The sequence below is a fragment of the Ascaphus truei genome, unplaced genomic scaffold (assembly GCF_040206685.1).
Source record: "Ascaphus truei isolate aAscTru1 unplaced genomic scaffold, aAscTru1.hap1 HAP1_SCAFFOLD_312, whole genome shotgun sequence".
In the NCBI taxonomy this organism is placed as follows: domain Eukaryota; kingdom Metazoa; phylum Chordata; class Amphibia; order Anura; family Ascaphidae; genus Ascaphus; species Ascaphus truei.
The window spans coordinates 287,140-309,518 of NW_027456093.1; the positions used below are offsets into that span (position 1 = coordinate 287,140).

The 22,379-nt window shown below is 49.0% G+C and overlaps 1 protein-coding gene across 1 annotated transcript; it reads left to right on the forward strand.

The window, feature by feature from the left end:
* The first annotated feature begins 10,227 nt into the window (after positions 1-10,227).
* LOC142483252 (histone H4) lies at positions 10,228-10,641 on the forward strand. Its single transcript, XM_075583316.1, has one exon. It carries the CDS (start codon positions 10,243-10,245, stop codon positions 10,552-10,554), a length of 312 nt encoding a protein of 103 aa, XP_075439431.1. The 5' UTR covers positions 10,228-10,242; the 3' UTR covers positions 10,555-10,641.
* The last annotated feature ends 11,738 nt before the right edge of the window (positions 10,642-22,379 follow it).

Genomic DNA, 22,379 nt, shown 5'->3' on the forward strand with positions numbered 1-22,379 from the left:
GATTCGTCGGGTGTTGTCCGCAGCTTGTCTACCCTTAATAAAGCCGACTTGATCTGGATGTATAAGTCTGGGCCGGATGTGACTCAATCTATTGGCTATTAGTTTGGCATATATTTTAACATCAGTATTAATGAGGGAGATTGGGCGATAACTTTTGCAATCTTGCGGATCTTTTCCTTCTTTATAAATCACTGAGATAGACGCTTGGAGCATCTGCTCCGGGATTGGGGCTCCTGCCAATACGGCATTAAACATTCGGAGCAGCCATGGGGCTAGGTTCTTAATGAACTTCTTATAATACAGCCCTGTGTAGCCATCAGGGCCTGGGGCCTCAGAAGGCTTGAGGTCAGTTATGACTTGGGAAAGTTCCTCTATCGTGAACTCCGCTTCCAACACCCCTCTGTCCACCTCATCTAGCCCCGTCAGTTTGGCGCTTGCCAGAAAATCTTCTGCGGCCCTTGTGGTTTTGATATTATGTGCCACTTTCTCTCCATTATATAAGTTTTCGTAGAAAGATTTGAATACTTCCTCTATGTTTTTCGGATTTGATGTAGAGGCTCCAGTTTTTAAGCGAATCGCCTGTATGTTATAATTTGAGTGTTTGGTTTGTAATTTGCCCGCTAGCATAGTATCTGGCCTGTTTGCCTTTTCATAGTATTTCCTCTTTGACCAACTCAATGATTTGTCTGCCTGCGAGGTCAGCAGAAGATTAAGTTCAATGTTGGTGTTCTTTATTTCAGTTAATGTCTGCGGGTCAGATCGTTTTTTATGCCTTGCTGTGAGGGCATGCAGTTTATTTTGGAGCGTTACCAATTTGGTGTTTCTCTCTCGTTTTCTGCGAGCTGCTATACCAATTAATGTGCCCCTTATGGTTGCCTTATGGGCTTCCCAAAGGGTAAAGTATGATTTTACTGAACCATGATTTATCTTAAAGAATTGGTTGATTTCCTCCCTCACTGCTCCGCAGATATCTGGAGTTTTTAACAGTGACCCATTAAGCTTCCAATTTGCACCAGGTCTATCAGAATGAATTTGAGTGCACCGTAGCTCTATAGGTGCATGGTCAGCCCATGAAATATCATGGATCCTTGTAGAGGAGACCAAGGGGACCAGTCTACTAGAGATGAAGAAATAGTCAATTCTACTATATGCATCATGAGGATGGGAATAGAAGGTGTAATTTCTCTCTGTGGGATATAACTCCCTCCAGATATCAGTCAGCTGATTTTTCTTAAGTCCCTTCTTTAGAGCCTCCAGAGCCCTTCGCTGCCCACTCCTAGGTGTGCCTGACCTATCTAGGTTTGGGTTCATCGTGAGATTAAAGTCACCTGCTAGGATAATGTTGCCTTTGGCTACTTGGGACAGTTTTTGGAAGAAATCTCTGAAGAAATCATGACTTTGCTCACAAGGAGCATATAGTGTCGCCAGGGTTATCGGTTGTTCGTGGATAATTCCCACGACAATCAGGAATCTGGCTGCACTATCCCTCCTGAGTGTCTGCATTGTAAAGGGTACGCTATTATGAAAGAGGATCCTTACCCCTCTCTTTTTCTCTGTGGCAGACGCTAGGTAGAATTGTTTGTAGTGGTTATCTAAATATTTAGGGGAGCTACTGGTACTGAAGTGGGTTTCCTGTAAGAGGAGCATGTCTGCTTTTTTCCTTTTGTAATCTATGAATGCGGCCTTCCTTTTTATGGGGCTATTAAAGCCGTTGACGTTGTTAGATATAATATTTAACGCCATTCAAATTGTATGTGTACGCATCGTGATCTGTACTAAATGGATGGCCTTGGAGTGAACATTGAGGGTCTCGGCTGGAGTAGTTGTCAGTGATCTTTTATCATAGGGGTTCCGTGCCCAGGTATGGCGGAGTGGCCTGGGGAGGGGGGTCAGGGAGGGAGTGTGGTAACGCGCAAAATGAATAATACAAATGGAAAGAGCCCTGTCTGGGGTGAGCCAGAGCCGGCTCTTCAGCACTACGGACTGGACAGTTGCCTGGTACCGCTGGGTTGGGCTACCAGGCCTTTGTAGTTCTGTCCTCTGTAGGGAAGAGCGGTCCTCATGGACTAGTTCCATGAGGCACCTTTCGAGGCGCCGACAAACTACCAGGGTAGTTCACACCGGCAAGTCAACATAGTATAAAAAGTGGCACAGTGTAAGTGTAAAACCTCCTAACAACTCCGAATAATTTTAACTGAACTTGACTTAACTTTAGTCGAGCAGCTGTGGATGGACGTCCGGAGATCCCCGCTGACCGGATGGTCCCCCTCGTCTCTACTGCCACACCTCTCCCTGTTATACTCTTTTTGCCATTCTTTGACTCGCCCGTGCCCTCCGGTAAGGGCAGGGCCGAGCCAGGATCCACATCGCTGTCGGGCAGAGGGGCACACGAGGCGAGCCCCATCACGGGCATCCCCGGACTCCCAGTCCCACCGCCCGCTGTAGAGATAAAGAAAATGTAAAATAAGACAACATTAGGCTATCTCTTGAACTAGACAGCAAACAATTTGGGTATTTTTGGCATAACCATGTCTTTTTAAGCAACCCTTTAGGCCCTTTCATCTGAGGGGTGTTCAGTATAGGGAGTTCTCCCCCCCTCCCCCGCCCCCCCGGGCCCCGACTGGAACGGGACATGATGATGAAGATTGAGGGACCCTCCGGGTATCCTCCCTCTGCCCGCTGCACACGGCCTGCCCAGCTACCACCCGTGGGATCCCCGGGGGGCGACGGGGATCAGGTCATCAATCTGGCCCCTCCCACCCCTCTGAGTCCAGTCGTCTCTCCCTCTGCAGTCCCCGGTCGTTCCCTCCTCCCGGCCACGCGCCTCCGTCTGCCCCGTGAAGGCCGCCGCCCCTCTGTGGAGGGTGTAATCCTCCTGTTGCCGCGGTGGAGGAATAATGGTTCCGTGTGCGTCAGACCGGAAGTTCCGCTGTCCCAGAGGTCGCCGGGACAGGCGGAAGTCACATGGGCCATGGCATAGTGGTGACGCGGAGCCTTCTTCAATCTTACGATGCCGCCTCCGCTGCCTTCGCGCTCTTTTCCTGGATTCCCGCCAAACGCTGCCGAGGATGGTCGTCTACTTCCAATGTGGCCTGCAATGTTCGAGGACAACCACCAGGGGGAGACGGAGAGAGAAGAAAAAAGGTACAGGCAAGGGAACCCGGCGGCCATGTATTCTGTGGGGGGGGATATAGGGCACTTTGCCTTTAAATGTTTAATTGGACACGGCTGCTGCGGGGAGACACGGCTCTTCACTGATCAGCAGCTACCGAAGTCCCCACTCTCTGCCAGGATGCCTCCAGCACTGGATCGGGCTCCGGATTAAGGTGAGGAGGTTGGGAGGGACCGGGGCTAGGCGCTCTCTGCAACAGTCCCAGCTTCTTTAGAAATGCGTCGCCATCTTCCACCTTCCTAAGCGTGTTTGCGACCCCGTTTTTTACCACGAGCAAGGCAAACGGGAACAGCCACCGGTAGCGGGTCCCCTTCTCTTGCAATATCTTTGTTACAGGGCCTAGACTCCTGCGTCTGGCAAGGGTAGCTGGCGACAGATCTTGGAAGACCTGAAGCCTGAATCCCTCGAACTCCAGGGATCTCGCCTCCCTCGCCATCTGGCAGACAGCATCTTTGATGCGGTAATAGTGGAAACTCACTATTATGTCTCGAGGGGGGTCTCCCGCTTGCGGTTTTGAACAGAGTGCTCAGTGGCAGCGGTCTAAGTGTAAGTCCTGCTCCGATTTATCTGGGAGCAAATGCTCCAGCCAATTTAGCACAAAGTCCTCGTGGTCAGTGATAGTTTCTGGGATCCCCCTTATGCGAACATTGTTCCTGCGGTCCCGGTTTTCTGAATCCTCCTGCTTGTCTGCTATCTCGCAGACCTTCTCTGCCAGTTGGGAGACTGTTTTGTTAGTTTGTACTATGGCCCTCGTGTTGGTATCCATTTTTGTCTCAAGGGTCCCGGTCCGTTCGCCCACCACGTCCAGGTCTCTCCGCAGGTTCCACAGTTCTTTGCGGAAAAAGTACTTCATTTCCCCACAAAATTCTCGTAGATCCTTTCTCCTGACCAGTTCCTGGTCATCTGCCAGTGGGGTTAGTGTCTCGCTGTCGGACTCTGAATGCATAGTCGGTGTGGGTGAGACAGAGCCTCCTGCTGCCGACGGAGTGGTTTTATTAAAATATGGCTTGACCGAGGGGTCCTCTTGCTTCGATTTTGCTTTGGCTGGCATCCCCAGTTATTCCGCCAAGTTTATCAGCCTTCCGGAGGATTTTATGTTGATTTTTGTTGTCACTGTGCTATATAATTCTTGCCAGTGTGAAGGGAGCTAAATCCCTAAGCAGCCATTCACCCTGGCTTCGCGCATGCGCCTCGCGCCCCTGTATTGACTACAGAGGTCTTAACAAAATTACGATCAAGAACCGTTACCCCCTGTCACTTATTATCGAACTCATCGATCGTTTACAGGGGGCAACAATTTTTCCAAACTTGATCTCCACGGAGCCTATAACCTTGTCCGCATCCGTCAGGGCGACGAATGGAAGACCGCCTTTAACACCCGGGATGGGCATTATGAATATCTAGTCATGCCTTTCGGCCTGTGCAATGCCCCGGCGGTCTTCCAGGAGTTTGTCAACGAGATATTCCGTGATCTCCTCGACAGCTTCGTTATCGTATACCTTGACGATATCCTTATTTTTTCCAAATCCCTCTCTGACCACATTCAACACACCAAGATAGTCCTGTCCTGCTTTCGGGAGAACAATCTCCATGCTAAACTAGAGAAATGTTCTTTTCATCTTTCTTCCATTCCCTTTCTTGGATATATTATTGCTAGCACTGGCTTCTCTATGGACCCAGTCAAACTCAAGGCTGTCTTAGAATTGCCACAACCCACTTCCCTGAAAGCCATACAGCGATTCTTGGGATTTGCGAATTACTATCGTAAATTCATCAATAATTTTTCTTCTACCATGGCCCCAATGACTGCCCTCACCAAAAAGGGAGCTAACACAGCAGTCTGGTCTTCTGTAGCTCTCCAAGCTTTCGACTCCCTTAAGAAATCTTTTGCTTCTGCTCCTATTTTGCGTCACCCTGATCCCGGGCTCCCCTTTACCCTAGAGGTAGACGCATCCGACGTCGGTGCTGGTGCCATTCTCTCTCAGAGACAGTCCCCACAGGCCAAACTTCATCCCTGTGGCTTCTTTAAAAAAAAAAAATATTCGGCAGAACGGAACTATGACGTCGGAAACAGAGAGTTCCTGGCTATTAAACTCGCCCTTCAGGAATGGAGACATCTTCTGGAGGGAACGGAGATCCCCATTTCGATCTTTACTGATCATAAAAACTTATTTTACATTGAGAGTGCACGTCGCCTTGGGGCGCGTCAGGATCGATGGTCTCTTTTTTTTCCGAGATTTAATTATCTCATATCTTACATTCCTGGTTCAAAGAATCAAAAGGCAGACGCACTCTCACGTCAATTCCTGTTTGAAGATAAATCCGAGATTATCTCCGAAACAATCTTACCCTCCAAATATATTGTTTCGGCCAATTCTTTTGATATCCTGGATCAGGTCATGGCAGCACAGTCTAATCTCCCGAGGGGCCTTAAGGTGCCGGTCGGCCGTCTGTATGCAGCTCCACGCTTCCTTAAGAAGATTCTTGAGTGGGGTCATTCTTCTAGGTCAGCCGGTCATCCAGGCATTAGCAGGACTTCTGACCTCATTGGTTGTACCTTTTGGTGGCCAACCATGTTGCAGGACATTTCAGTGTACGTAAAAACTTGTCCAATCTGCGCCCAGGATAAGACCGCTCGTAAAAAGCCATACGGCCTTCTACACCTTCTACAAACCCTCCCTATACCAGAACGCCCATAGAGTCATCTGTCCATGGACTTTGTGGTGGAACAGCCAACCTCTAAAGGGATGAATACCATTTTGGTTGTCGTGGATCGTTTTTCCAAACAGGCCCATTTCATTCCTCTAAAAGGCCTTCCCAATTCCCCTACCCTGGCAGACATTTTTGTTAAGGAAATATTCCGCATTCACGGAGTTCCTCTTTCCATCGTATCCGATCGAGGTACACAATTTGTCTCAAAATTTTGGTGAGCTTTCGCTCGCAGGATGGATATCACCCTCCATTTTTCGTCCGGGTATCATCCCCAAACTAATGGGCAAACTGAGAGAACGAACCAAACTCTGGAGCAATACCTCCGATGCTTTATCGCAGACAGCCAGGACAATTGGGTAGATTTACTTCCGTGGGCAGAGTTCTCCCATAACTCTTTAAAGAACAGCTCCACGTTGAAATCCCCTTTTTTCATTAATTATGGTTTTCACCCGGGTCAGCTGCCCATCACCTCAGTTCCTTCCGGGGTTCCAGCGACCGATGACCAAATCAAGGATCTTCAGGAATCCTGGAAAAGGATCCAAGAGGCTTTGAGAAACGCAACCCATAGACTAAAGGCACAGGCAGATCGTCACCCTCGTCAGGCACCAGTCTTCAAACCAGGGGATAAGGTCTGGCTCTCCTCCAAGAACATTAGACTGAAGACTCCAAGCCACAAACTGGTCCAAGCCACAAACTGGCTCCCAGGTTCTTGGGTCCATTCTCAGTAGTAGAACGGATCAATCCTGTGGCATATCGTCTGGAACTTCCCCCATCCATGAGGATACCCTCCGTGTTCCACGTGTCACTGCTGAAACCTGTGTCCCAGAGTCCACGGTTCCATAGGACACCGATTGACCCTAGACCAGTCATAGTTCAGGGTCAGGAAGAGTTCGAAATCCAGTCTATTTTGGATTCCAGGAGGACGAGGGGTTCGGTACAATACCTGGTTCACTGGAAGGGCTTTGGCCGAGAGGAAAGATCTTGGGTACCCTACCATCAAATACATGCCCCAGACTGCTGAGACTCTTTCACTCCAAATATCCCCAAAAGCCATATTGGAGTCGTCCTGAGGCCGCTCCTTAAGGGGGGGGGGGTACTGTAAGGTCCGGGGGAACAACTCTCTCTAAAGGGGCTCCCCCCGTGACTTTACTCAACCCCGCTCCAGCTCTGCCTTCTTGCCGCCGCGGGCGGGATCTCCCTTCTCCACCGCTTCCCGCGGCGGCTACTGATCTCGCGCACGGCAGAGGATTTTTACGTCCTCCCTCAGGGGAAGTTCCCGCCCCCAGCTGAGGCCGCGCACGCCTCTCCCGCATGGCGCACACGCCTGATGCGCGTGCACTGCTCACAAGCTGCACATCTAGCACAGCTGTGGTGAGTTTCTCCCTACCACTCCCTATCTTTCCTGGGACCGCTCCCTCGTTACACCCCCTCTCCCTATTGGTCCTTCCTCCTACTTATACCTGTATACCTTGCTCAGCCATTCATTCTTTGGCTGAGCATAGCTTTGTATGACCTGTGTTAACCACGGTCGTGCCTGCCTCAGTTCCTGTCTCTTTGTCTCCTTAGTGATCCCTTGCGTACTGAACCGGCCTGGCTGTGGATCCGCTCTGGTCTTCTACCCTTGGTTTGTATCCTGACCTCCTGGACTCCCCGACCCCTTCACCTCGGTTTGCGGATTCCGACCTACCTCCCGGCTCTGGACCCCAGGCTCTCGGTACCACCTATCTTCTGGAACCTCCCTTCTCGTCTGGCGAGAATCTTACTTTATCTTAAACTCCCAGACGGTTCCAGACGCCTATTTTCCACTTTCTAGGCGTGTCCCGTAGCTGTGGGTGCAGTTTGTTACCCATCTCACCTCAGTTTCGGGGACCCTCCTTGTCCGTGGTGAGCACAGCATAACATTTATTTAACACAGATATGATCGCACAGATTAATTTACATTAATGTTTTATAAAGTACAAGCAATTTTTTTTAAATCTATCCCTATTAAAAATGTATTCTATATTTTATCAGTGAGTAATTATATACATTTTGTTTACCCATTACACCTCTACAAGGGTTCACAACACAACACACACACCATACAGCAAAGTGGTTAGGGATAAATGCGTGCAACTTATTTTTTTTCCCCGCTGAGGACCTGATTTTGTGGCATTATGTGACTATGTTTAAATAGTCTGGGAGTGTTACCTTGCTAACATGCTTCCTCACCTTATTTCCCTTTCCAACATATGTTCTTATCAGGAATTGCACCTTTATAGCCAAGAAAAGTGCCTGGTGGCTGTTTGCCTTTAGCTGGATTTGCACAGCTTGTTACAGTTTAGGCTAAGCACTGCATGCAGGCGGCACGCTGAGAGGCAATTGAACCTGCGGGCTGTAGGGAGCGGGAGCTTGAGCGGGGGGGGGGGGGGTGTGTGGTTTGAGCGGAGGGCTCTCCGTGCTGACCCTCCTCCCCCTCCCCCTTACCCCTCCCCAGTCGGTCCGTACACACACACACACACACACACACACACACACACACACACACACACACACACACACACACCATATATATATATATACACACACATATATACACATATATACACATACATAGACACGTGCACACACACACTCCCCCCAGCTGGGGAAGCTGCCTCTAACACTCCTGACCCGGCGCTGATAGGCTCACCAGCGCACCACGTGACGCGTCACCGCTCGGGATCGCAATTCTCTTGCATCCCCAGGCGGCTGACGCGTCACAGCGCGTAGTGAGCCTCGCCGGAAGGAGGCAGCGGGGACAGATGGGCAGCAGGTAGGGGCTGGTGGTCCGCGCGCGCGGCCGTCCGCAGCGGGTCCTCAGCCTTAGGGCCGTTCTATAGTGGTGGGGGTGCGAGCGCACGGCAGTTATAGATGGCTGAGGTAAGTCAGCCCTTCTATACAAGAGCCGCGCGCGCACGCCAGGGAGCGGGGAGCCGACAGACAGCGGCGAAGACGGGAAAAATAATCTTTTTACGCTGCTACCGGCGCTGAATGTATGTATATGTGTGTATATGTGTGTATATGTGTGTGTGTGTGTGTGTGTGTGTGTGTGTGTGTGTGTGTGTATATATGTATGTGTGTGTGTGTGTGTGTGTGTGTATGTATTTGTGTGTGTATTTGTGTGTATATATGTATGCGTGTGTGTGTGTGTGTGTGTGTGTGTGTGTGTGTGTGTGTGTATTTGTGTGTGTGTGTGTGTGTATGTAATGTGTGTGTGTGTGTGTGTGTGTGTGTGTGTGTGTGTATTTGTGTGTGTATTTGTGTGTATATATGTATGCGTGTGTGTGTGTGTGTGTGTGTGTGTGTGTGTGTGTGTGTGTGTGTGTGTGTGTGTGTGTGTGTGTGTGTATTTGTGTGTGTATTTGTGTGTGTGCACAATGTAATACATTTGTGCACGGCTGCACACACTATATAACAGCCCCTAGGCCGTGCTTATAGTGCCTGCGACAGCGACACAACATCGCACAAACACAAAAGCTTTGCCGCCGCCGCGTGCGCTTATAGTGGAAACTTGAAGCCGGCAAATTTGATTTTTCAGGGGCCGTCGTGTCACGTGACGGTCCTTGAACCAATTAAATGCCCGGAATCCCGCGCCGTCGCGGCGAAACATAACTTTCGCCGGTGGCGACGGGTGACGTCACCCGTCGTGTCGCCGTCACCATCGGCGGCGCTATAACTATAGGCACAGCCTTAGACTTGTGTTATGGCTTTATAGTGATTTCATGTAACTTCATTCCCACGTGACTTCAATTTCGAAGCAGCACTGCCACCCTGTGGAGTAACTGTCAACTTCAGACATTTCTACTGGAGGATTTGTGTTTGCTGAACTTGTTTCCCCGGTCTGCATTTCTTCCCCGTGTCACCTCATGCAGGGTAAATTAGAAATAAAAGCAAATTAATAAAACAGGGATATTTATTCAAAAAAATACTGATGTATGTAGTTGATCATACACATCTAAATATTACAAATGAATTACATTTACAGATATATAGATGCAGACACAATATAATTAAATACATGAAATAGATGGCACACAAATGTGTTCGTGTGAGTTGGGCAATACTAGGCAAAGCAAATGTGATCAGTTTTAATGAGATAAACTTCCAACCAATCCCATTACCACGCGGCCTTTTTTTATAAACAGTAACGGCTTTCACTGAGCCAATCAGACTAAAGACTTTTTCAGCCAATCAAAATCAATGAACATCTTCAAGTGCAATTCACTTTCTCCCCTCATGGGGTGTCTGTGGTTTTCACTCAGGTCCGCTCATACTGCATATAAGCAGCAGCTTTACCGCAATTACCTCATACGCTTCTTGTTTTGACACTTTGCAGAATGACTGGTCGGGGCAAAGGAGGAAAAGGGCTCGGGAAAGGAGGCGCCAAGAGGCACAGGAAGGTTCTTCGTGACAACATCCAAGGCATTACCAAGCCAGCTATCCGCCGCCTGGCTCGCAGAGGAGGAGTGAAGCGCATCTCCGGCCTCATCTATGAAGAGACCCGTGGGGTGCTCAAGGTTTTCCTGGAGAATGTGATCCGGGACGCGGTCACCTACACCGAGCACGCTAAGAGGAAGACAGTCACCGCTATGGACGTGGTGTATGCTCTCAAGCGCCAGGGCCGCACTCTCTATGGATTCGGAGGCTAAACGGTGACACTTCTTACCAACTGATGATACGGAATTCACATTCATTTAACCCAAAGGCTCTTTTAAGGGCCACCCACATTCTCCTGTATAGAGCTCTGGTTACACCGCCATCTTATTCTTACCCGTTTTCATGTTGCTGTCTCTGACGGGACTCAATATTTCATATTGGAAACGGGTTAGAGAAATACAATTCACTACAAAACCACCAGTATGTGACAGCATTTTGTTACAGCGCTTTATGTACGATTCTTTTCTATGAATTGACATGTACACTCGTGAGTTATATAAACTTTGCTATACTCCCTTCATGCTATTAACTGCTCATTCATAAAGCAAACTACAAATAGTGGTTTCACTTTTTGATATAACTTCTCTGAATTAGAAGTGCCTGCACGTGACATAGATTTAAATACGTGATTTTAATTGCTCGATCCATATACACATTTTTTTACATTACACATTGGTACAATCTGCAAAAGAAAATGTATCTGATAAATGCCTTATCTGTATTGATTTTAACCGCTATGAAAACAATTACATTTTTATAGACTTGCATAAAACAATGACAATGTTTGAGCATTCATTCATTATTATTTTGCTGTCTTTTCTGCTCTTAAAACAGAATCCCCAATGCAAATGTTTCATAAAATAGTGACTCCTTTTATATTCCATTAAATAGTCCCATATATTGGGCATCATGTATCAGCTTTTGATGAGAAAAAAATGCAATCGGATTTTCTTTAGCACTTTCTGTGACTTTTATGATTCTTTGTCACAACTGTAAATCTCATACATATTGAACACGTTTTTTGGTTTTATGATCATAAATACAACCCCGCATTTCATGTGTAAAACACTCGGTTTGGGGATCTCGGAACAATTATACAGAGAAGGTAAAAAGGCGCCAAAGCTTTACTATCTGTCATTCAAACAAAGACCACACGGTGGCAGTATTGTTTTGGAAATGATCTGGATTCTGGAGACCTGGATTTTTCACAATGATCTGAATCAAAGGTTTCACCTCCAGATATTTGTGATAAATACGTTTTGCGGATTCCCTTTAATATAATTAGTGAATTAAGTTGAAAATCAACAGGACTCTAGCATCACTTCTTAAATCGCACAAATATGTGACTGATGTGGGGGCTGAAACTGCCAAAGATGCCACATTTCCCACACAATCTATACAGGGAAAACGCAGCAGCACCAAAATAAAGGCAGCAAAACACATACACGTGTGTAACTCACATTAATAAGAAACACTTGGGGTCTTACTTACTTTTGTGAACAATGTTACTAAATCAATCTGTTCAATTAATTCAATGATCCTTTGTTTTTTGAAGTGAAACTTCCTTAGTGGCCACTCATTCGTGATGATTCGTGATGCAAAAATGGATTGTGGAGACAGAAATGAAACGGATGTGACGTCAGTGCTGGCAGTTGAGTTCTGGCTCAGCCCGACCCCAACCCTGACATAGCCGCCGGCGCCGCTCCTTATGGCCACCGCACCCCCCACACAGCCGCTGACATGCGGCGGCGGCGATAGCCGCCGGCGCCGCTCATAACGGCCGCCGTTCCCTGCCTACTGCCGTGCCGCGCATGCGCGATTGCGCCAGTGACTCCAATCACCACGGGAGTGGGGAGGGGGTGGCGCGCAGCCGCTATCTGCCCCCGGCGGGTGCATGTGCCGCGCATGCACGCACAGACGTTATCGTGCGCTCCTGGCTCCTGCTCGGGTAAAGTGGGAAGCGGGGGGGTTTGAGCGCACCGCTTCCCACGCATACGGCGGGCCCGGTGCGGCCGCGTCTCAACCTTCCCCCACCCCTCTCCCCCCAATTACCCCCTCTATTCCTCCCCCCACACCCCCCCACCGGCATCATGGTGTTCTTCCCCGATGGGGGCCGTCACACTCACATGGGCCTCCTCGCCGTATGTGCCGTCCTCCCTGCCCTGATCCCCGGCACTGCGGGGCAACACAACCTGTGCCCATCCCTCCTCCTACCACACTGCTCTGCCGCCGTGCTCGCAGGTGCAGGGGGTGAGGGGAGGTGCAGGTGAGGAGATGAAGGGGGGTGATGTGAGGAGGTGAAGGGGGGTGATGTGAGGAGGTGAAGGGGGTGATGTGAGATGCAGGGGGGGTGATGTGAGGTGCAGGGGGGTGATGTGGGGGGGGGTGATGTGAGGTGGGGGGGTGATGTGAGGTGGAGGGGGGTGATGTGAGGTGCAGGGAGGTGATGTGAGGTGCAGGGGGGTGATGTAAGGTGCAGGGAGGTGATTCGAGGTGCAGGGGGTTGATGCGAGGTGCAGGGGGTTGATGCGAGGTGCAGGGGGTTGATGCGAGGTGCAGGGGGTTGATGCGAGGTGCAGGAGGGTGATGCGAGGTGCAGGGGGGTGATGCGAGGTGCAGGGGTGATGCGAGGTGTAAGGGGGTGATGCGAGGTGCAGGGGGGTGATGCGAGGTGCAGGGGGGTGATGCGAGGTGCAGGGGCATATGCGAGGTGCAGGGGCATATGCGAGATGCAGGGGCATATGCGAGGTGAAGGGGCATATGCAAGGTGCAGGATGGGTGCGCATACATCACACACGCACACACACAGTCACATGCACCCACACACAGTCACACGCACACACACACAGTCACACGCACACACACACAGTCACACGCACACACACACAGTCACACGCACACACACACAGTCACACGCACATACACAGTCACACGCACAAGGAATTCACGCTTAGTGCAAATAGCTAATACAGGGGATGTGTGCCGAGCACGCACATTCTAAGTCCAAATTTATTTGCGTTTTGTCAAAGAAATTGTATTTTGATTTTTAATTAAAACATCACAAACAAAATTTCTGTGACAAAAGTCAAAGAAGTTTCACTTACTATGCGCGTGCACAGCACACACAGCTTTTTTTTATTTCAGTCACACTTTATCTCAAAGATTATCCCGGAGACCAGAACGTAACCCCGGGATCAAGGCACCAGAACGGACAAAGCGTTTCAATAAAGAGAATTTATTCTGGCCGTATCCAGCCCAGCACAAACTCACAAACCCCTTACACTCCCCAAAACAGGGAATACAGGGGAATTCTAGGTGCCAGGCGCCACTTCCAAGGCTCCCCAGGGTTTGCTCCCACTCCTGTGGGGTTTGAGACTGCAGCGCTTTCAAACCTGTTTTAGGTCCAGGCCTCCCCGGTGTAAGTAATTTCGGATGAAACCATAGAGTCTAAAGGGTCTCCACCCAGCCCGCCTTCACTGGAGACCGTTTTCGGACCCGCCCCCAAGGGTCTTAAACCCCACTAACCGGTCCTTTACTAAAGACCGGTTCAACACCTTTTAGACCCCATTAGGGTCGACTTTCCTTTCTTTTCCTAGCCGCTGTTACTGTCCCAGTGGCCCCTTACCCAACCCTCTCCCTCTGCCCATTTTGGCTGTTTCTCTCCAGCACTAGTCCAAGGACAACACACGCGGTACCCTCTGGGAGGTCATTATGTCTCACCAAAAAGCACTAAAAATTGTCTCCCTAAATGTGAAGGGCCTACACAACTATAGAAAGTGACGCCTGGCCCTCCAGGAGATAAAGAATACAGGGGGAGATGTTGTTTTCCTCCAGGAGACGCACTTCACGTCTCAAGAACCGCATAAAATATTTCAACACGCGTTCCCATTGAGCTATTTCTCATCATTCAGCAGCAAACGCAGAGGGGTTGCCATTCTGATCCGTCAGGGCACCCCATTTAATTTAACAAAAATTCAGGCAGATCCAGAGGGGAGATTTATTGTGGTCTATGGCTCACTTTCAGGCACGACAATCACCCTTTTTAACCTATATGCCCCGAACGAGAACCAGACAGAATTTCTGAAGAAGGTTCTGGAAGAAATTGACCCACAGTACCTATCCTCGCTACTTATTGCAGGTGATCTTAATATGGCTCTCAACCCAAACGAAGACAAATCGAGCCACCCAGGACGACAACACTCCACTCAGTCACAAAGACTGGGGAAAAAAATCAAGGACATTGTTGGGGACTTTTATCTGGTGGACATTTGGAGAATACAACATCAGGGGCAAAGGGATTATACCTTTTACTCGGCTGCTCACCAGTCTTATTCCCGTATTGACTACTTTCTTGCTACCAAGAACATCCTAGAGGCCACCACAGACTCAGACATCGGCCCAATTACGTGGTCAGATCATGCCCCTATCACCATGACCCTATCCATTCCATTTGGGAAAATTATCTCATATAGCTGGAAACTAAACGATTCCCTACTGAACCACTCCGGGACAGTGCTGGAACTCAAAAAATCCCTCAGGGAATACTTTAGAATAAACAAAGGCTCTGTATCTTCACCAGCAAGCCTGTGGGAAGCCCATAAGGCGACAATCCGAGGAAATCTTATCTCGATTGCCTCCCACTGGAAAAAAACTAAACTCAAATTAACTAAAGAGTTTACAGACAATATAATCAATTTAGAGCAGCAGCATAAAAATAACCCCTCCCGGAGAATTTACAAACAATTGACAACTGCTCGAAACGATTTAAGAATAACCCAATTGGAAAATGTAGAAAAAGCTCTTAGATGGACGGGTCAGAGGTACTATGATAAAGGGAACAAGGCCGATAGACTTCTCGCTAATAAGTTACGAGGAATACAGAAAAAGTCACAAATAACGGCGATCAGGAATAACTCTGGTGAACTCCAATACAACGAGAGAAAAAAATAGCAGAGGAATTCTCCAAATTCTACACCAAATGATATAACTTAAGGACCCACTCTGCTAATTCTAGTATAACGAACTCGGCATTAGCCGCTGATTACTTATCCGATTGCAATCTTCCATCACTAACAGAGGAAGAAAATACTTATCTAAATGCAAAAATTACGCTGGACGAATTAGAAGTGGCCGTTAGAGCCTGAAAGATCTCCAAGGCACCGGGCCCTGATGGTTTCACAAATGCATACTACAAGAAATTTTTCCCCATCTTGTCCAAACACCTATTAAGCTTGTTCAACTCATTCTTAGAAGGGAGTCCTATCCCATCCACAATGTCCAAATCAAAAATGGTACCCGACAAGGATGCCCCCTATCCCCCCTCCTCTTCACCCTCACGATTGAACCACTGGCGTCTAAAATAAGACAAAACCTGAACATCCAGGGAATCCCTTTCGATAAAGCGCAATACAAAATGTCCCTATTCGCTGATGACATCATTCTTACTTTGACTAAACCCCTAACTTCCCTCTCTAACCTTCAGAAGGAACTGACGGAGTTTGGTAAAGTATCAGGATACAAAATAAACAGCGACAAATCAGAGGCTCTAAATCTTAGTCTCCCAGATCCCAAAGTCAAACTCCTCAAAACTAACTTTAACTACAGATGGTGCCCTTCATACATTAAATATCTGGGAATTAATCTGTCAAGGCACTACCGGTATTTAAACCGGGATAACTACCCGAAGTTATGGGACAAGATCAAAAAGGATCTAGATCAGTGGGAAGGTTACCAGATATCGTGGTTCGGTAGAATGATATCTACTAAGATGAATATACTCCCAAGAATGTTATACCTTTTCCAAACACTCCCGACCCACGTTCCGGGCGCTGATCTAAAACATATTCAGAACAGATTGTTCCATTTCATTTGGCAGGGCAAGAGACCCAGAGTCGCCAGATCGGTCCTGCTGGCAGCAAGATCTAGGGGAGGACTGGGAGTACCAGACCTACACAGATATTACTTAGCTGCACAGCTCAAGCAGGTAGTAATGTGGAACTCGGACCCGACCCGTTGTAGTTGGGTAGAGATAGAGACTCGATGTGCCAAAATGCCTTCTCTGCAAGCCTGCCTCTGGAGCCTGGACAGAGGAGAGGGGCATACACACAATCTTAAACTACAGGTCTCATGTTTCACGTGGGACGTCTGGATAAGATGTAAATACAAATATGGCCTTACCACCAAAAGTTCCCAATTGACCCCCATCTTTAACAATCCGAAGTTCCCCCCGGGATGTGGATCTAAACTGTTCGATCAATTCAACACATGGGGTATAGAGGCGATTGCGGACCTACTGAGCCTAGGGAGGCTTCTGAGCTACCAAGAATTGAGGACCAAATATAAAATTAGAGAATTGGACACATTTAAATACCTCCAAATCAGAAACTTTATTAGAACAACATGCCTTCTCCCAGAATACCCCACTCTCACGACGTTTGAACAACTTTGCGAGACAAAGACCCACCAGAAAGTTCTAATCTCGGACATATATGGTGCTCTAGAGCGCTCCTCGACCCCCAAAGAGCATGATTATATGCTCAAATGGGCAGCAGACCTGAATATAAATATAGACAGAGAGACTTGGGAAGAAATCTGGCAGGCAGCCTCAGAGACCTCCCTATGCACTACAATAAAGGAAAACATTTATAAAATTATGTTTGGCTGGTATCTTACCCCAGCACGATTAAACCAGATCTACCCTCTGGCATCAGACCTATGTTGGAGAGGCTGTGGTCATAGAGGGGACATGGCCCACATCTGGGGGACCTGTCCAGAAATTGTGAAGTACTGGGCTAAGGTCCACATTTTGATAAAAGTGGTCACTGACCTGGAATTACCTATCGAACCACTGACCTACCTGTTGGCCGCACCAATGACTGACATAGTCCGGCCAACCAGGAAATTAATATCCTTCATTCTTACCGCGGCAAGATGCTGTATTGCGGCCTCCTGGAGGAAAACAACCACGCCGGCACTGGGAACGATCAAAAAAAGAGCCGGCGAGGTGATGATCATGGAAAGGCTTACCGCTATCGTGAGACAAAAACTCCCCGCCTACGAGGACATCTGGGAACCGTGGATTTCCTGCAATAGGGTCAGACAACCAGCTCAAACGTGACAGAGGTCTACCCCCTCCCCAGAAGTGAACTAAAACTACCTGCGAGACCACATCCCCAACAGCCAGATGGGACTCCCAACCCCCTCCGACCCCTCCCCCCCCTCTAACCCCCCCCTCACCCTTCCAGTACCCCCCCCTGCCTTCCCTCTCTGAAGGCACTCCCCCCTCTTTACTGACAACTGAGGTTGTCAATCTGTTTCACCCCAAAAAAAATGTTGATTTAAAAATATTAGGCTTTATCGCTTGTTGTACCTGCATACATATCTAAATGCCTAATAAAATTATTTGAAAAAAAAAAAACATGATTCTCCCATTATCTGTACCTGTAAAACCCTACATAGATTGCTCCATTATTAACTGACACCTCCATTCATTATCCCCACTAAAATTACCACTAACCCTTGATGAACTTCCACTGTTCAACCCAACCTCACAAACCATAATCAGTCCATCACCAACTATCCTCTCCTCCGCCTCATCCTATCACAGCCTCACATAATAAAGGGGAAGCTCGGCTCGCTGCCCCAAAACTGTGTGTAATGGCTGCCTCTGTGAGACTCATTTGGCCTGTTTATAATGTATTGAGTGGTAAATTCTTCCAGAAAAGAGCTAATCACTGTGTGATCCCGGGGGATGTGTGTAAAGGTTCTGGTCTCCTGTGACAGGCTTTTTATCTGGTGGATAGTAATGGACATCACTTGGCCCAGTTCTGAATCTCTTGCGGGACTTTCATTTCTGAGTAGTTTGTGATTTCAAGACCGCAGGACCGATAGTTCCAAACATAATGAGCATAGTCCAGTGCACCTCTCACCAGAGTTCTATGGTGCCCAGTTCAGGGCTCTGGACAAAGGAGGCGGGGCACCTACATGGAGTTCAACTCCTGGCTAGACTTTCACAGCCCTCTGTGGGTAGCCAGATGCAGAGTCACCTTGCTCCTAAACAGGATGGACATCGACATCCGTGAACAGTTTTTGCCCAAATGTGTACCGGAGTTGCGGGAGTGGGTCATAGAGCATAAGCCGAGAATGCACCAGACGACCGCCATGATGGCAGATGATTTTGTGACCATGCGGCCAGTTGGAGAAGTGGGTCCTGACCCCCGATCCAGTGCCAGCGACAACACCACCTAACGTAGCTGACCCTCCCAAGGCCACTAAGCTGGGATGGAACAAGTGGAGTGCCGGAGGTGCTGCAGCCAAGCCTGCAGAGTTTGCCCATGAGCGCCAGTGCTACCAGTGCAATTGGCAACCCACCCTGCTCCAGTAACCCCAACATGGGGCAATGCTCACAAGCAGCGAGACCAATCCCCTACGTGAGATTGGCCCCAAAAGCATAGCAAGTGGAGGCCGTGCAGAATGTGCAGCAGCAGACCTAGCAGCAGCCGTCAACGATGCAGAAGTGGATCTGGATTGACATGGAATCGCAGCCATCGGGCTGGAATCCAATGATGTCCGCCAACAATATTTGTGCCCGGTTACCATAGGCCATAGGCCATCTCCGGGTGGCCGGTGTTACGGTAATCTGGTGCAACCTGATATGGTCAGCCCAGAGAAACTTCTCCAAGGCACGGGGATGCCGGTGAGAATGCTGGACAGAGCCCCCAAGTTATTGCAAGTTGCCCGGGTGTTACTTGATCAGGGCACTAGTAGAGGAGTCTGGGATGTCACAGTGTAACCCGGCTTGGACACCAACATCCTGCTGGGCAATGACTTGGGGCACTTTATATGCTCCTACTCTGAGGAGAATGCACCAGTGGCTGCGGTCACCCCGAGCAAAAGTCAGGCAGTTGCCCAGGTGGAAGTGCCTTTGGCATTGCCGCACACCACCCCAATCATCTCTCCCCAGCTTTTGGAGCCAAAGAGAGCTGAAGTCCCGGTGGACACCAAGCAGGTAAGCCAGAACAAGCCAGACATTTGTCCCGAACCCTGTCCCAACATTTCCTCTGACTGTTTGACAGGGCAAACCTACCAGAACTGAGCTAGGAGTTCATGGACATTGTGTGATCGGACCCCAAACTGGAGGGCATGATACTTCGGGCGACCGAGTCTGACTCCAAGGGTGTGTCCCATCGGTTCCTTTGGCACCACAGTGTCTCATAACAGGAATCCAAGAGTGCTCTGGTCAGATCAGGGACATTAAGGCGACAGATAGTTGTTACTCATGAGTATAGGGCACAGTTGATGCAGATATCCCATGTGATCCTGCTGGTAGGGGCATCAGATAGTCACTCATACTAGAGCCCGGCTACTACAGACTTTCTACTCACCGGCGTCATGACAGGAGGTATTGGTGTTCTGCCATAACTGTAATCCCTGCCACCTAGTGGGTAAGTCGAGTGACCACACAAAGGCTCCCCTGAGACCGCTACCGGTGATCGGTGAGTCCTTCCAGCGTGTAGCTGTAAATATAGTGGATCCGCACATGATCCCAGTTGCTCTGTCCTTGATTGAAGCACGTCAATTAGCAGAGTCTTTGATTGAGATATTCACTAGGGTAGGTTTCCCAAGTGAGATCCTGGCTGATCCGGGGGCACAGTGCATGTCCGAACTGCTCCAATGTCTCTTGGCTATGTGCGAGGTCAATTCTCTCTGTACAACCCCCTACCATCCCCAAACGAATGGATTATGTGAGCGGTTCAATGGGACCTTAATGTCAATGTTGCAAGCATTTGTGGAAGCTGAAAGGGTGAGACTGACAAGCTCACTTACATCACCTGCTATTCGCGTATCTAGAGGTGCCAAAGGAGTTTACCATCCGTTCCCCCTTCAAGCTCCTCTATGGGTGCCATGTCCGTGGACCACTCAATCTGTTTCATAAGGGCTGGGAGGGGGAGATACTGATCCTTTGGTGCTACATTACGTGGTGAGGCTCAGGGACCAGATAGAGGAACACATGGGGTTGGCACAGGCTAAACTTGAGGCAGCTCAGATCAGGCAATAGCGCTGGTATGATAGGAGTTTCCGTAGTAGAGAATTAATCCCAGGGCAGCAGGTGCTTGTTCTGAAGCCCACTTGGCAGAACAAGCTACTTGCCGCCTGGGCGGGCCCGTACACGGTTCACCGGCGGGTGCATGAGTGTAATTATGTGGTAAACCAGGATCCAGAGGCAGGTAGGCACATAACATACCATATCAATATGCTAAAGGAGTATCACAAGAGCGGGCCGGAGGTGTTTGCTATTTGTAGCCCGCTGCTGGGGGATCCGGCAAGCCAGGCTCTGCCCGATCTCCTGGGAGAAACCCGGCAGGGAGGCTTAGTGGAGCAGGTGGAGATGGGTCCCCAACTCGCGGTTCCCAAGCTGGTGCAAGAGATGCTAGAACAGTACCAGGTCATGTTTACAGATAATCAGGGCATTACCCATCTAACCGATCACCCGGTCAACACCGGGGATCATTGGCCACTCCTCAAGAAGCGTAATGGATCTCTGCGGAGGTAAAGTTTAGCATTAAGGGGGAGGTTGAGGAGATGATGGCATTAGGGGTAATTTGTCGTACTCAGTGTCCTTGGGCTTCACCGGTATTCGTGGTGCCAAGGAGGGTGGGACCACTTGGTTCTGTGTAAAATAACGTCAGCTTAATACTCAGACTGTGGCAAATGCCTATCCTTTGTCCCACATGGATGAGCTCTTAAATGAGCTCATCGGGGCCAGGTATCTGGCCACCATGAATCTGTACAGATTCCATTGACCCAGCAGGCGTAGGAAAGGTCGGCTTTCAACATCCTTGGCTTGTAAGAATTTTTGGTCATGTCATTTGTGATGAAGAAAACGCCGGCCACGTTCTAGTGCCTTGTCAACCGGTTGCTGGAAGGGATTAAGGGCTATGTTATTGCTTATCTGGACGACTTAGCCATTTGTATTAATGACTGGTACACTCATCTGGTTAATGTAGCAGCAGTGCTAGATAGGATCAGGGAGGCTGGCCTGACACTAAAGCTATCCAGGTGCCAAGTCGGCATGGCGGGGGTATTGTACCGCAGCTACCGGGTAGGCCGGGGACATCTCAAGTCTGAGCCCACGAAAGTTGTGTCAATAGTGGACAGGCCGGTCCCCCACACTATAAAGCAGGTAATCACTTTTATAAGTACCACCTGCTACTATAGAATGTTTTTGCCCCAGTATAGTGCCCTGGCTCAAGCCATGACTGATTTAACAAAGAAGATGCTGTTGGTGCTAGTTGCCTGGTCTCCTGAGTGTGGGCAGCGTTACAGGCTTTCAAAGATGCTCTAGCCAGTGCTCTGATCCTGGTGGTCCTCGATAACATCAAGCGATTCTTGGTGCAAAGGACGCGTAGGGTGGACTATTCTCTGGCAGAGACATTTTGGCTTCCTTCCCTGTTAGCCCTTCCACCTCCCTCCGTGGCCTTGGCTGTCTGAGCCCTTAGCACTTGCGTGTGTCCCTCCCCTCTCCGGCTCACAGCGGTGACGTCATTGACTATCGCGAGACCTCTGGTCTGCGTGAGTGTCCCAGTGAGTCCTTCGGCGGCACTGAGTTTGGGCGGCTTCCTACCCAAGAGCTGACCCGCGTTTGAGGACAGTTGTGTCGGCTGGCGGCGTGGAGCCACAGGAGTTGTGCTTCCCAGCGGTGCAGAGTCTCTAGGCGGTCGAGCTGTATCATCCTCCCTCCAGGCCCCGGAGTGTTAAGTGTGATTGAGCTACAGGCGTATACATATCAGCATTGCTGTAAGTAGGGTCTCAATTTTAGCCCCACTGGATGCCATCACTTCATTAGTGGTTTCTGCCCAACTAGCACATGTTTGTTGTTTTATATTTACTTTTTAATCATTGTATTAAACTGCTGTCTTATTTTGCATACTATATCAGTGATTTGTTGTTTGTATTTAGTTGCACTATGATCTTTTTTTCTTTCTTTTTTTCTCGTTCATGTTGTCGTCTTACATGTCTGTTTGTCTGAGATTAAATT

Coding starts and splice junctions, on each gene's coding strand:
- LOC142483252 (XM_075583316.1), top strand. CDS start 10,243: ATGACTGGTCGGGGCAAAGGAGGAAAAGGGCTCGGGAAAGGAGGCGCC.